At 35.0% G+C, this 14,557-nt stretch overlaps 1 protein-coding gene across 1 annotated transcript; it reads right to left on the bottom strand.

Moving 5' to 3' along the window:
- Window positions 1-242: 242 nt before the first annotated feature.
- On the bottom strand, window positions 243-14,198 carry LOC140166149 (uncharacterized). Its single transcript, XM_072189540.1, is given in 3 exon segments — window positions 243-1,713; window positions 1,716-2,198; window positions 14,032-14,198. Coding segments are annotated over 3 exon segments (987 nt in total). The 5' UTR covers window positions 14,161-14,198; the 3' UTR covers window positions 243-1,338.
- Window positions 14,199-14,557: the final 359 nt, after the last annotated feature.

Below are 14,557 nucleotides of genomic sequence, written 5' to 3'. Positions count from 1 at the left end.
TGATTAATTTGATAACCAGGCAGGTTTGGTTCACCCCAGAAAAACTGCTCTGGTAGGGCTTCCTCTTTAAACCACACAATATATCCTATAAATAATAGTAACTCGTTTAAGTTACTAGTTACATGGCTTACACCTGAAAATTATGTGACTTATGATCGGCTTGGAACTGATTTATATAAAATGAGGTACCAAATTTGAGATCACAAAATATTAAGGATAAAGCTATTTAAACAAAACCTATGTTATAAAGTACTTTCAAAACATTAAAAACGAAAAAGATATCAATTAGCTATCATGGATATTGTCAAAAATGCAAAAATCACAGGCAATGAAAACATACTCAAAATGTCCCAAATCGAAAGGTTTGTTTTAGTAAATCCATTTGAGATATTTACGAAAAAAGTCGAAATGTCAGAACATTATTTGACTATTTTAGAATAGCGCAGAAAATAGAACAGACCAAAATGACAGCTACCTTTCGAACAAGGTAGATTACAATTAAATAAGTGCTTAAGTTTCCTTAATTGTTAAAAAACAACATTCAAATACATGCAAATACATTGTGTTCTTATCGATACAGAAATGTCAAAAACTACATTGCCATGATGGCATTGTGAAGACCCATCAACGACATATGATGTGACGTCATGTTATCGTCACATAGAGTCATTATGGAATCATACATGTATAGCTGAAATGAATACAACAGTACAAATTCTGCACAACACACCTTCAAGTTAAAAGAATAGAATTCCCTTGATTCAGCGCGGTGACACCGGGCTGAAAATCAAAATTATCTGATATCAGAAGGACATTCTTCGTATTCAGAATGCAATTCGATATGTCTGATGTGCTCTTATGTCCCACAAAAAAATACTGTCCAAACGCTCATACCAGAGCTCTTAATCGTTTTAAGGCACCAAGAAAAATCTATTCGGGAATGATATCAAGGTAGGAATATTCGGTGAACCCATTATTAATATACTTTATCTGTGAATGTGTGCCTGTCATTCATTACTGAATTCAATCAATAATTATGATACAACATACCAGAATCAGTGGAAGAATTATTTGTTTTACAACAACAAAATCATATATATATATATTATATCATATAACAATTGTACATAAAACATCTAAAATGTGACATTATATTAAATTTCGGTATCTTAAAGACACATTATTTTATATACATACTATTCTGAGATGATGTTTATAATAATATAAAAATCAATGTTCTTAAAATTTAATAATTAGAATAATAATAATAACAATACTTTGAATTTGAACACAAAACACGGTACATCAGTACATACGTAAAATCAGAATGAACAGCGGTCATCGCCTTTCGGTTTCAGTAAGATCTACAAATGGATATGTTGCTCGCCTGTTGACTCGTCGGCTTTTTAGGGCACAATTACAAGCTGTACTGAGCCTGATCCAATTCCAGCCTTCTTCGCCATTTTCGTTACGAACCATTGCGTAGACAAATGATTGACTACTAAGGCACTCGGAATCCCAAGTCTGTGTGTCTATTCCTCTACAACTGCTCACTCCAGAGCCTGATGTTACACACGCAGTTTCATAGAACCATTGGCTAACATGCTCGCCAGTATTGGCTCGAATTGTGTCCATTACTGTTATGTTATGTCCGAAAATGTCCACAGCTGTTTCTTTTTGCACCCATTGTGCCCGACTGTCACACACTGCTTGTCGTGCTTGATTACTTTGCCGTTTACTTCTTTATGATATGCTGTTGAATCTTTTTGTGTCCATTTATCATTTTTAGAGTCTCTATCTTCAGGTAAGCTATCAATGTCATTCATTTCCCATGGTGCCATAGGAGGTCTGTCTTTTGAAAAAACAACTAAATCTGATACAAAAACAGGTAGATTTGTTGTAGCCGCTTTCATAATATGTTCATCATAATTTACTTTATTTTTGTTATTATCCTCGTGTTTATAATGCTTCTTTTCTTCGAAATGTTTACTTTGATGTTCATGACGATGTTGATGATGGTGCTTTTGGTGGCTATGTTGACTGTTCTTTTGATGATGGTGATGTCTCCTTCTGGTATTTACAATTGCTGTGTGATTACCGGCGGGTGTGTCTTGGTTTAGTCCAGACAATGGGGCTGCGCTACACAAAGTCCATGGCAATAGAAACATTGCTACTGTGAGCAGCCGACGAAGACAGACCTGGAAGAAACAAAGGAAAGAAGAAACAAATGATTGGATGCAATTTATACAAGCCAAAATCAGTAGATGTTTTTGTGAATGATTTCAAGCTCTCCTGGTAGAAGTTGAAATTTATTCCAGATGCATCGTCATATCTTGCATTCTGTGGCCGTTGATTATTGACACATGACGTGAAGGTATTGCCACAGGTCATACTCCAACAAAGAACATGGTTATTTAGCATCACCAAGTAGGTGGCTTGGATATTGCTGAATGGGGAACCATTGGAAATCATTTACATTAAGTTGCCGCGGGAACAATCTTCATTCAAACAAGGGAGGAGGTCTTCGTTTATGTAGTCCACGTATTTTTTGCGGGACATGAGAGCACATCATACATATGGAATTGCATTTTGAATACGAGGAATGTCCTTCTGATTTCAAATAATTTTGATGTTTTTGAAATTCGCGATATAATACACATTTTATGGCAAATAATTAAAAATTAATATTTGAAGAGCTTATTTCCAAACCGTGTTAAGTCCACCCACCTTCAAAATTGAGATTTTGATGAAAATGGGTAGTGAGTAACTAGGGCTATCCAGCAATGTGTGTTTTCTTTCCCAAAATTAGTCAAGTCCCGAAATATTGACACACAAAGTATCGATTTTTTCCAAAACGTGTTAAGTCCAATCCAGTTTGGTAGCAAACTGTGTTAATCCATGAACACTGCCCTTGTGGGCAGCTTGTAGGCAATTAGCACGGCATAGGGCTTTCAATAGTTAATCGCCCAAGTTCTGCATGATTGATAACATTGCTTTGCTTTGCGTCTTCGTTCTTTTTTGGTCCTGAGACTAGTGTACCTGAATTTGGTCTGCATAAAAAGTCGTTGTTGTTGATTTGTTTGTTTTTTAAATATTAGTAGGCCTAGTTTGTATGGGATTTCTTAAATATTTGATAGATACCTACAGAAAGACCTGAACAGGATGGGAAGGGGAGAGGGAGAGGTTGTGATGGTAGAATTAATGTTAGAGGATGGTGGTAGTGGTAGTTTTTGATATTATTATTTTGTATGATTATCAAAATGTACTACTAAATTCAAGGTATTATTTTAAAGTTAAAGGTATACAAAACTTAGGACTTAAAGACTCAAAAACTTACGGCTGTCAATATGAGATTAGGGTGGCAGAAATGGGGGAGGGGGAAATTGTGATAATGTGATAAAACAAGTGAATATTTTGGGTAATCACTTATTGTCAGTGAAATGATGTTTATTCAACTCTGAAAAATGCAATACAACTCAGTTTTAAATTTTGAACTATTTTAAACATCAAATTTTGATAGAAAATGGTTGGGAGGAGGGAGTTCGAGATGTAAGGTGTTTTGTGGCAAAATTGTGTTTTATAGTACATGTAGTATGTTTTTAATAATTTTTTTTATCTTTTAAGACTAGTTTGAGAAAAATATGGTCAGTTCTGTGTAACAGATGCTATGTTTTGTGTCAAAAAGTCCACGCCAGAAATTATGTTTTGTGTCAAAACGTGTTAAGTCCATGCTATTTTTAAAACAAATTAATTAATTTAAAAAAATCAAAAGTCTCAAGATTTTAACTTAACATGTTTTTATGGTCCTATATATGTCACCTTCACTTCACTGTAATTTTATAGAAATCAAAGTTTTTTTCATTGCCATAAAGAAAATTCCTGATTTTCTTAAAAGTGAATCTTGTGGACTTAACACGGTTTGGAAATAAGCTCTTCATTTTTTGAAATTTAACAGTCCTCGAAGTAAATTGTATAAATCTAATGATAACATGAACTTAAAGCGTATGTAGCTGGGATGAAAAGTCGTCAATCATATTATGAAAATTTACCTTTCGTATTGAAAACATAGATTTTTTTCAAAAACACCACAAAAATGTAGGTCTTTTGGGGGAAAATGTATATCTTCAATAGGAAAGATCAAAATTTACTTTAAGTATATATCATTAGATTTATAAAGTTTACTTTGAGGACTGTTAAATATCAAAAATATCAAATTTAATAATTTGCCATAAAATTTGTATTAGATGGCGAATTAAAAAAAATCAATATTATTTGATAGCAGAAGGACATTCCCCGTATTCATAATGCAATTCGACATGTCTGATGTGTTTTCAGCAGAGTTGTAACGAGTCAAGTCATTTCATGGTCGAGTCGAGTCATTTCTAGCAATAGCTCGAGTCGAGTCGAGTCAGATGACTCGAGTCACTGTACAATCTCTATGGGGAAAATTTCAAGATCCGGGTCGAGTCATTACATTTTTGAAAAGTCAAATCTCGAGTCACGACTCGTTACAAATCTGGTTCTCAGGTCCCACAAAAATACTGTGCAAAAGTTGCTATCCGATTCCTTAAGGTTGTTTTCACATTAAGCGCTATATAAATTTGGTATTTATGATTATTATTATGTAACAGGACACGAACCGTGGACCTACTTTCAATGTAAGCGATAACGTCATCTTTTGATAATCAAAATTGTGATTGAAATACCACTGCAAATTCGTACCTGTTTAATTATGTGAATATTATAATTCATATACTTTGTTGGGGAATGAAAACATGGAAATCATCTCGCAAAAAGGTTAATAAATCATTGAATATTACTCACCTACTATATCTTAGAATTCGTATCGAGAAAGGCTACTAAAATTCCAGATTAGAGTCGCCTACAGGATAAATATGTCCTGGGTCTGCCATTTTCGCGACTGAATTATGTAATGCAGTTGTTTGTTGAGTAAATGTTATGTGGTCTTTAATAAGTTTTATACTTTAACTGCGGGCGATATACTGTTTAGGGCTGAAGGATCTATTCAACCGTGGCTCCTCTGACCGAGGGTTTAGTGCGAAAGGTGCTATCTGTAATAGCTGCCCTAGAGACAATATGACCATTTCTATATTGTACACATATGACATCGGGCAGCTATTACAGGTAGGCCCTTCTTGCTATAAACCCCCGTTTTTATGTTGGGGTATAACGAAAAGGAAACCGCGCAATAAGTAGCATGATACATGTTATATTACTTAGCGTCCCACGTATATCCCAATAGAGAATTGAAGATAGCCTATTTTATCGCCTACAACCTGGGTAGTGGGTACACACTTTTAACTACAAACGCTTGTATATTACGATACCAAAGGAAAGTGTTGCTTAAACAACTTAAGGAATCAGTGACAATAAAATAATCCCATCTACAACACGCAAGGTCTCCTAACAAATCCACCAATTTGTTGAACTGAAGATCAAATCATCCATGACATAAAAAACAGTTGATTGAAATCACGGGGAAATAGTATGGGGTTACAAGAGCCCAGAGAGAGATGAGAAACAAGCAATCGAGCAGATGTTCACATTTCTTGAATTGCTATTAGATATAATGTGTGGGCGGTTAATGAACATTGCATTTATATACACATCTTTGATTCAATTAAAACAACGCCATTTGACGTAGAACCATTCCATATCATATTAAGAATCTGTTAAGTGAAATTAGCCGTTACAAAATGAAAGAGGTAGAATAGATTAAGATAGAGTGATGTCGATAAACCAGTATTATGTGGGTAGGTGTCCCCATGAGGCACGGTGATCTGTTTACTCGGATTGTCTAAACGACCTTTAATATGCCACTGATTATATAGGGCAAAGTTAAGTACTTCTAACACAACGTTCAAGAGCTTATTTAAGAGATACATAACAAACATGATAAAATCATAAATGAGCACAAAGATTTCTAGTATTATTTCAGATGTTTTTTCGGAAGCACGTGTACTTTGGAATCCATATACCAACACCTTTCCATGACGATATACAGCCTGAATGTGTTTGTGTGGCATTCCTATTTCTGAAACCTGCCAAGAAACTTGATACCCTGAAGCTGAAAAGATTCACTCAAATCAATGGGGACATTTGGTTTTGTGTATGATTGACGTTTCAGGTTTTAGGGAAAGAACTGTATCGTCGGAATCTTTCATTTTTGGGTATTTTAGTACCTAAAACCAACCATAAATAATTTTACCCACTTCAGTTACTGCACAGCCCAAAACCCGGTTGCAATATAATTGGGTAAAATGGCCTAAAACTAATCTCCTCACATGTGATGCGATCAAGCAAAATCAGTCGGAACTCGGAAATATTGATTTTGAGATAAAGCCAAACAAAGGAAATATTTCCTTATGTTTTCTGTTGTTTTGAAACTCTTTAACTGCTCTTATCTTTGGAACTGGTTGTTCAATTTCAGTGAGGTTTTCTGCAAAATGCAGCTTTGTAAATGCATTTTACTATCCTCTAAGAAACTGAAAATTTAATATTTCCGAATTCCGACTGATTTTGCTTGACCGCATTATATTGTATTGACTTATACCCTGAAAACTGGCAGGATTTGCTGAATACAATATTGCAAGTAATTCCCTACTAGAGTCTCCATAATCTGATGGCATTTCAAACTCCTATTGTGAATAATTAACGATCCTTTAAAATCTGTAAAGACCTGACGAACACATTATAGCTTCACCTTTACGTGATTTTACTGTGAAGTGCAAGGTTGTGCAAGATAAATACAATCTGATAATAGAACTATAGTACAAATTTGCTAAGAATCTGCAAAATAACCAAATTTGCATGCATGCTTTAATTATTTTAAAGAAGCAATCCCTTGTCACATGAGAATACTAAATGTCAGTTGGTATAAATTACAAAATGGAGATGGCATTTTGATTATTTTTACTTGAAAGTAACAAAGAGAGCGATTAAACGTTTATCAATGATTTGCAAGACGTGTTAATGGTTGTTAATGAGTTCAATAGGCGTAGGTATATTTTTGCAGCAGACTGGTAGTATGTAGAGCGTTGCCACAGCCTGAAGGTGGGGAGGCAATCGGAAGTTATTAGAACACCGGATCACCAACAACGTTCATAGAGAGGATTGGGCACGTTTCAAGTCTGGTGATCGAAGCTCCCTTAGCTACAGCAGTGTTGCCTAAATATTGACAGCACACTGACTGAACATGAGCCCAATCGTAGTAGCCTTTTCCCTTAATTTCAGTGGGGAAAATATCTTCTACACCGTTGTATACAGATGGAAAGGCGAAAGGCGAACAATAATATGCCCAATGGTTAATTAATACATCCCGTTGTGTGGCAAAGTGGTCAAAAGTAACCCAAATTGATGGCTTTGCTGGAATGTTGGTTCAAAACAAGTAGGACGTGAGCAGGGTTGTTTCTAATGTAAATCAAAGCAACTGGTTTAGATGTATCGCTGGCGGGGACTCAGCTGAATAAGTCGTACGCGACTAAATCGCCCAACGCAATAATTTGAGCCCTAAATAACACATACCAAATACATATTTGAAACCGTCTGGAGTAAATGCAGCAATATGCCACCATTTGTAGACAACATGTTTGTTTACACAACTCTGAAAAGAATGCGCACGATAAATTATAATTTCCTCTCTCTGTTCATTGGTTGTTTTGACAAATCTATCTTTGAAAACATTGGTGGATCAGTAAAACAAAGAAAGGAAGGGAGGTTGTAATTAAAGGATGAAAAGCAACAACTATTATTAAAAGCTTCTTAGAATTTAACAATTAAAAATTAATGTGGAAGACCTTAATCAGTCAGTACGTTGGTCTCCATGGTTACGTGGTACCTGGTAAAATCTTAGCGACAAAATATTCCCGCCTTGACATGAATATGAGGGTCTTGTCATGCTTGTGAACCATACCAAAATGACTAAGGTATGTCTTCCTCGTTATCAGTTTCTTGAGCTTACTAACATCAATATCAACAATTGACATCTTTCAGGCCGAAACTTTGTTTTTTAGCTTTTACTTTTAGTTTTAAAAAAGTGCAACGCTATGCCCTTAGCTACACTTTTGGCCCTCCTTACTTGCGGTCGAACGTTTCTTTTTTTTTTTTCTGGCCATTTATAAAACTGCAAACATAAAAAACCCGAAATTAACCGCAATGCGCTAAATTACGAATTTGAAAAGGCTATGCGCACGGGCAGTTGAGACGAAGTAATACGTAGCCTGATAAATGAAGTTATCAAAATATCAAGAGCAGTACTCAAACATAACTTGAGACAGCTCAATGAAATGTTTTCTAAAAACAGTTTTTGAAGACTATTGTCTTGAAGATTATTTGGTAATTCGATATCGATTGATTGGGCATCTTTTCTAGGTTTGTGTCTACTCGAAGGACTAAAAAAGATTTGAGTCGGACGTCCTATTTTACAGTAGTTTCTTGCTTCATAAATGCAGTTAACGTGCTCTAAGGGGGATTTCCCAATTTTAATAGATATTACTTTAAATCGAAACACTACAAAAACAGACAAACTAACCAATGTGTACATACGTGATTCCGGCCCCGACAATTGAAAAATAAGAATGAACAAAACCGCCAGGCCAAGGTACATATTTTTGGAAGACGGGAATGTTAATTTTACGAAAATATTGCTTTATATCAATCATTGTTTTAAAAATGACAGAGGGTTATTTTGGCATTTAAATATTTAGAACAGTTGTCGTGGGGATTTGCAATTAGATTTCGTGCATGACTTGCCCACCGGTTGGTTAATCGACAGACAGACCAAACGGAATATTCATCTTTAAATACCTTAGCCCCGTGCCTGCGCGCGCGGGAACCAGATTTAACAGCAGACGATACAAAATCTGACATAAAATGTGGGTGTTTTTTTAAAGTTACTTACAATCGATACATGGATTTAATGTGTTGAGTCTAATCAATGTTATGCTCAGCAAGTTAATCACGATAATTGTATCCTTGGTTGAAACATTATGAAGGTGTTTGAAAATTGAAATACAAACTCTGGCTATGGCGAGTAGAATATTACAAACCAAATTTAAACATGATATTATGATAAGATTCATTAAAACAAAGAAACAAATACATGTCTGTGTAGTTAATAAATATTGTGTTTGAAAATCATCTTCTCTCGGTGCATATAACAAAGAAACAATTTTATTATTGGCGCGTAAAGTTTTAAATATTAGCATAGGCGTTGACAATTACACCTAGATCATTTTACGTCAACTTCCGAACCACTGTATACTTTGCTATAGAACACTTACATCGCCAATATAGCACTAAATTTAGCACATCGAGAGGCAAATTTGCTCCTATTGCCTTGAGAAGCACGTGGCGCACGACGGATGTAACAAACGTCACGCTTCATGTAACTTAGATAGGTAAGCGTTTGTAAGACACCGATTCACAGCGCAACATTAGAACATAACTTAATTATTAAGTGAGTCAATGGTATGTTATGTTACGTAATACACCAGATGTTACGCTTACACGCCAGATGGTATTTTGCACCGGTCAGTAGTGTATTGAACATTTTTATTGGTGCTTACTGAGCTGCAGAGGGGAAAATGGGGAGGGAAAGAGCTGGATAGACTAAATGAATAGTTTATGAAACGTCTATCTAAAATAATAGTTGATCAAACTTTTATTCGATATTTGGAGGAAACATAAGCAATACGTGAAAACGTTTGACAAATAGAATAGGTTAATAAATCAACAAAATCTATGGAACAGCCAGGGAAGACATTGAAATGAAATATATAAATCAAAGCGTCAGAAAAAATGCAAACTTTGTCAAATAAAAGGTGTCACTACAAAATAAGGGCCCATAAATGGTAACAGGTCGTTACTGACGATGAACCTGGCATACCAACATTGCAGCTACCAGCTAGTTAAGCCAATTTGCACTTTAGTCGCTGTCATCAAGCGATATCTTTCAGCGTAATTTTACAATCTTCCATTGCCAAGTATAACAAAGCAGATTGGTTAATAGTGAACAGTCTTTCAGCTGTAGCGACTGGAGTATGTTATTTTTATTTTGACTTACTCAATTTTAATTTAAGACGTATACATGATAAATCATTTATTGTTAACCTTGACCGGGATGAACTTTTTCAAGACTGATACCTGCAGACGACAAAGGTGTAGGACAGGTATTCTGTTAACTATAGACAAAGACTGATGTTACTATCACTATGGACCATAAGAGCCTCATCCCAATGGCATAGTCCAATAACCTCAATTACATAATCATAGTGCAAAATTTGACCTCAAGTTGCAGAGTATGAGTTTTTGTACCCAAATCTTCAAAGGTCATTCAATGAATGTACAAATGTGTTGGGGTTTAAGAACTGCTCCCCTGATAGATGAGCCTGTTGTGGATCCTAGTGTATATATAGCAAAACATGTCACATTCTGATATACAATAAAACGTGATGCGATCAAAACAAATTTATATATAAGTCATGCGAGGCACAAACTTCTTCATTTGATATTTTTGCATGTATACCTAAACTTGTAAATTGAATTTGACAAACCAAGTTAACGATTGACAAATAATCGATTGTATTTCATCTAAGTTATACAAAATGTTCTTGGGCCATTGAAATGTTCATCTTACATGTTCAAGTTACCTCAAATTCAGCAAAAATAGTTTCACAAGGTCATACAATGAAAAAGAAATCCTCACTTAAAGGAGTATTTTGTGATCATAGCATCCTCTTTTTATGACATTTTTCAGTAGATATCAACGAAAAAGCTTATTCCCAAAATTTCAGTTGATTCCGATTTTAAGTTTGCGAGTTATGCATGATTATGTGTATTACACTGCTCCGTAGGCCAGTGTTGTAATTTCGTTCTGGTGTACCAGAACGTAATTCAAATTTTACGATAATTTTGCTAAACAAATTTATCTGTAAGAAAGTTTTTGTACATAAACATTATGTAGCTAGAGGTTTTCAGTGGTATAAAAATCCTAACTTTATTTGTGACAAGTGGGGGGATGAGGCTGTGGATCAGGAAATGCCCTTTTAACATTGTTTAAAGGACATATACCTGAGAGAACCAGACAAGACGAGGTTAAGATAGATGATTCAATTATATGTGCCGATGTCAATGTTCGCATGCAGAGATGATACAAAATATATCATGACCATTATGAGTATCAATGATTGTATCTAGGCTTATTTGTTTGTTTTAAGTCTGCAAAGGACCTACGGTCATTGATGCTTGGCAAAACCACAGACTACCGGGTGATACTCCAACCACGAGCAAACCTAGAAACGGAATGATTCAAAGCATGCTGACATCGCGTTTTTGCTTATCATGGTTTAATTTGCAGTGGTATTCAAGTTCAAGTAGATAATGCTGTTCAATACTGGACACTGAAAACTAAATATTTAATACTGAACAATGAATCAATTTGGTATTGATAGAAGCTGATGGATCAATTTAAGAATAAGAAATTATTGTTATATTATTAGTATTATTTCTCGACGTCTCGACTTCTTCTTCTTCTTCTTCTTCTTACTCTTACTCTTCTTCTTTCTCCTTCTTGGTACTGATAGAAGCTGATTGGGTCAATTTAAGAATAAGAAATTATTGTTATATTATTATTTCTCGACGTCTCCTTCTTCTTCTTCTTCTTCTTCTTCTTCTCTTCTTCTTCTTCTTCATCATCTTCTTCTTATTCTTACTCCTCTTCTTCATCTTCCTCTTCTTCCCCCTCCACCTCTTCTTCTTTCTTCTCCTTCTATTTTATCTTAAAACCAAATAAATTTCTTAAACAGAGTCTAGAATTAAATCAAATCCATTTCAGCAGAGGCAAACACCCGAATATGTAGTCTGCCTCTGCATATACATGTTACTTTCATCATAACTACTGTATTATGTGCAGACGCCTTTTGCTAAAAGCGGGTCAACTTTAGAATTCTAAAGATACTTCCATCATAACTGCCAAGATTTAGTGCATGATATAAACAATGATAATAAATCAATGCAATATATCGTAACAAATTTAACAACATTCTTAATATTAATATGTCACAGAATTGCATTAAAAATTAAGATGGATGGTATCGAAATAATTGGTTCAAAGAATAAGAAAATGATAAATGTATGTCTAGAGTGTTCTGGTATAAACTCTAATAGACAATTTGGATGAAGACGCGGAATAGTTTTAAATAACAGCTATATTTAGATTATATCACATAGTTGACATTGCGAAGAAGAATATTGCGCTTTTTCATAGTGCCCTTTGCGTGTGTTTTACACATAAATCATAGTGCATATGCTCGTGTGTTAACAGCCCATAACCCTTGTCACTCAGTTAGAGGATGATTCCAAATTATATAGTAGCGCCACAAAGATGATGAACAATAATACTTGGGAGTATCTTAATTTATTCTCTTCACAAGTTGCCTTCTTTTACCAAAGGATATTATCACCCCCATGTAATGAACTTAACATATGAAATGTGTGTTCCAATTAGAAAGCACAAATTGAGATGTACTCAATGCTCACCACAAAATGCAGTTTAAATCCATGATATTATCCAGGTAATTATTATCCCCACGGCAAGCGTGTCACTGTCAAGTGAAAGTGCAATTTTTCCACATCTTAGTAGATTTTTCTTCGTTCAAAAGAAGAAAATAGATTAAAATATTTAATAATAACAGTTGCCTAGATTCAAAATATTAATAATAAGAGAACATATTTTGTTGGGGAGTGACAATACTTTTTTTACTATGGAAGAGTAATGACGTTTGCTACCTAACTTTCTATCCTGAATTAAAACAGCGAAAATATCCTAATAATTCGAACACTCATTAAGAGTTGAACCGGCACCATGTTCACTAAAGAGTTGTCCTTGAAAAGTTTTTTTTAAACCTTTACGATGTAATTATTTTGAGTGAAATAAAAATTTTCATTCTTCCTATAAAATGCTATAAAAGGATCGAAAAAATAGTGGAGAAGTTGGAATTTGCAACATGACAATGGGTTCACTAAGGCATGTTGGTATTTAAATTAAACGCTGTGCCAAATTGGCGCTTTGGGATTGAAATACATGCTTGAACCATGATTGTGAATCGGAAGTACATACAACATTAACTTCCAACTATTTACGCGGAGGAGTTATACACATGGTTCAAATAGTTTGAATTATATTTTAAGGTGATTAAAACTGGCACAAAATGCTCAATAAGTTGTCACGTTGCCAAGGAAACACACATGATAGCCTAATATTTGCATTAACATCATCGTATTCATAAATCATATTTTCTACTTATACAAATAGCAATTATCATTTAAAAAATATTTATTTAGAATAATTAATTTGAAATAATGAATAATTACTCGCGTTATTAGAATGATAAAATCAATCCACCACCTACATGAAGATATCAATTTCAACAACAACAACAATGATAATAATGTAAAACATGCTTAGTAACTAGAGCAGCAGCAAACAACTGATTGAAATGGCTGATTCATTTACAAAACGCTTTAGTTGTCTGTCGTCATACTATATCATCTCGAGGGTAGAAAAGATGCATGGCCTCACTTGCCTACCCATCCGGCATCATTGAATAGATAAATAGAGATAATAAAAGGTCACCCTTGGCAGATTTCTTACCTACCATAATCACTTAAATGAATTATTTTGAGCTACAGAGATAAAGATACTACAAAATAATGACGAAGAAGCGATTATCGCCTACGTATAACGCTCTTTCTTTGAAGGGCTACCTAAACTACTTTTGATGAAAACGTGGCTTTCATGTGAATGTCATGATTGTGTGCCTGAAGTTTCTCTGATAAAGTTTTATCATAGTCCGTATGATGAGAAAACTTCACCTAACTCTACTGTAACAATGATAGATCAAAGTCCGTCACGATGGACCTCACCCAAAATACTGATTGCAAGGAAAAAATGTTTTTCATAAAATAAAAAAAGGCCACTAAATATGCTTTAAATAGTATATTGGTTCCTACCGGGTTTGGTCGTACACTACATCTGCATCTTGTACACTTGGACTCCACCGCCGACCCATCTGCTGTACTAATGGCAGATGCTGCTGGTGATTCCATATTAGCGGCACATTGACTACTCCAGTTTTCCATAACTTCACTTTGATATCTATAACTTCGATTACGATACTTCCAACTCACTTCCAAGTTAATATCTATTTCCATTCTGGTTGTTGTCCTTCATTTATATATTCCACAGTTTTCAGGTATGTGATGGTGGTGTGTGTCTGCTACAAAACACTTTGCTTAAGTAAGCAGAAGACGAAGATTGCACCTGGTTGCCAAAAGGGCGACTGCCTCTCGTGGGAGCTAAGCCAGAAAACGAGCAGAAAGTGGGCAGGGCCCGTGGCTTCTATACTCCATACCACAAATTGTTCCTTCCCCAATTATGTATGTGCTGCTGTGTGTTGCTTTAAGTGAATTGCCTGTTACCTACTTACTTAAGTGAGCCCACCCCTTGCGAGTTCTTTGTTTTGATTGACCCTTAACT

Source organism: Amphiura filiformis, chromosome 12 (genome assembly GCF_039555335.1).
Source record: "Amphiura filiformis chromosome 12, Afil_fr2py, whole genome shotgun sequence".
NCBI lineage: Eukaryota > Metazoa > Echinodermata > Ophiuroidea > Amphilepidida > Amphiuridae > Amphiura > Amphiura filiformis.
Note: the sequence above shows the minus strand (reverse complement) of the source record. Positions and strands in the feature narration are given on the sequence as shown.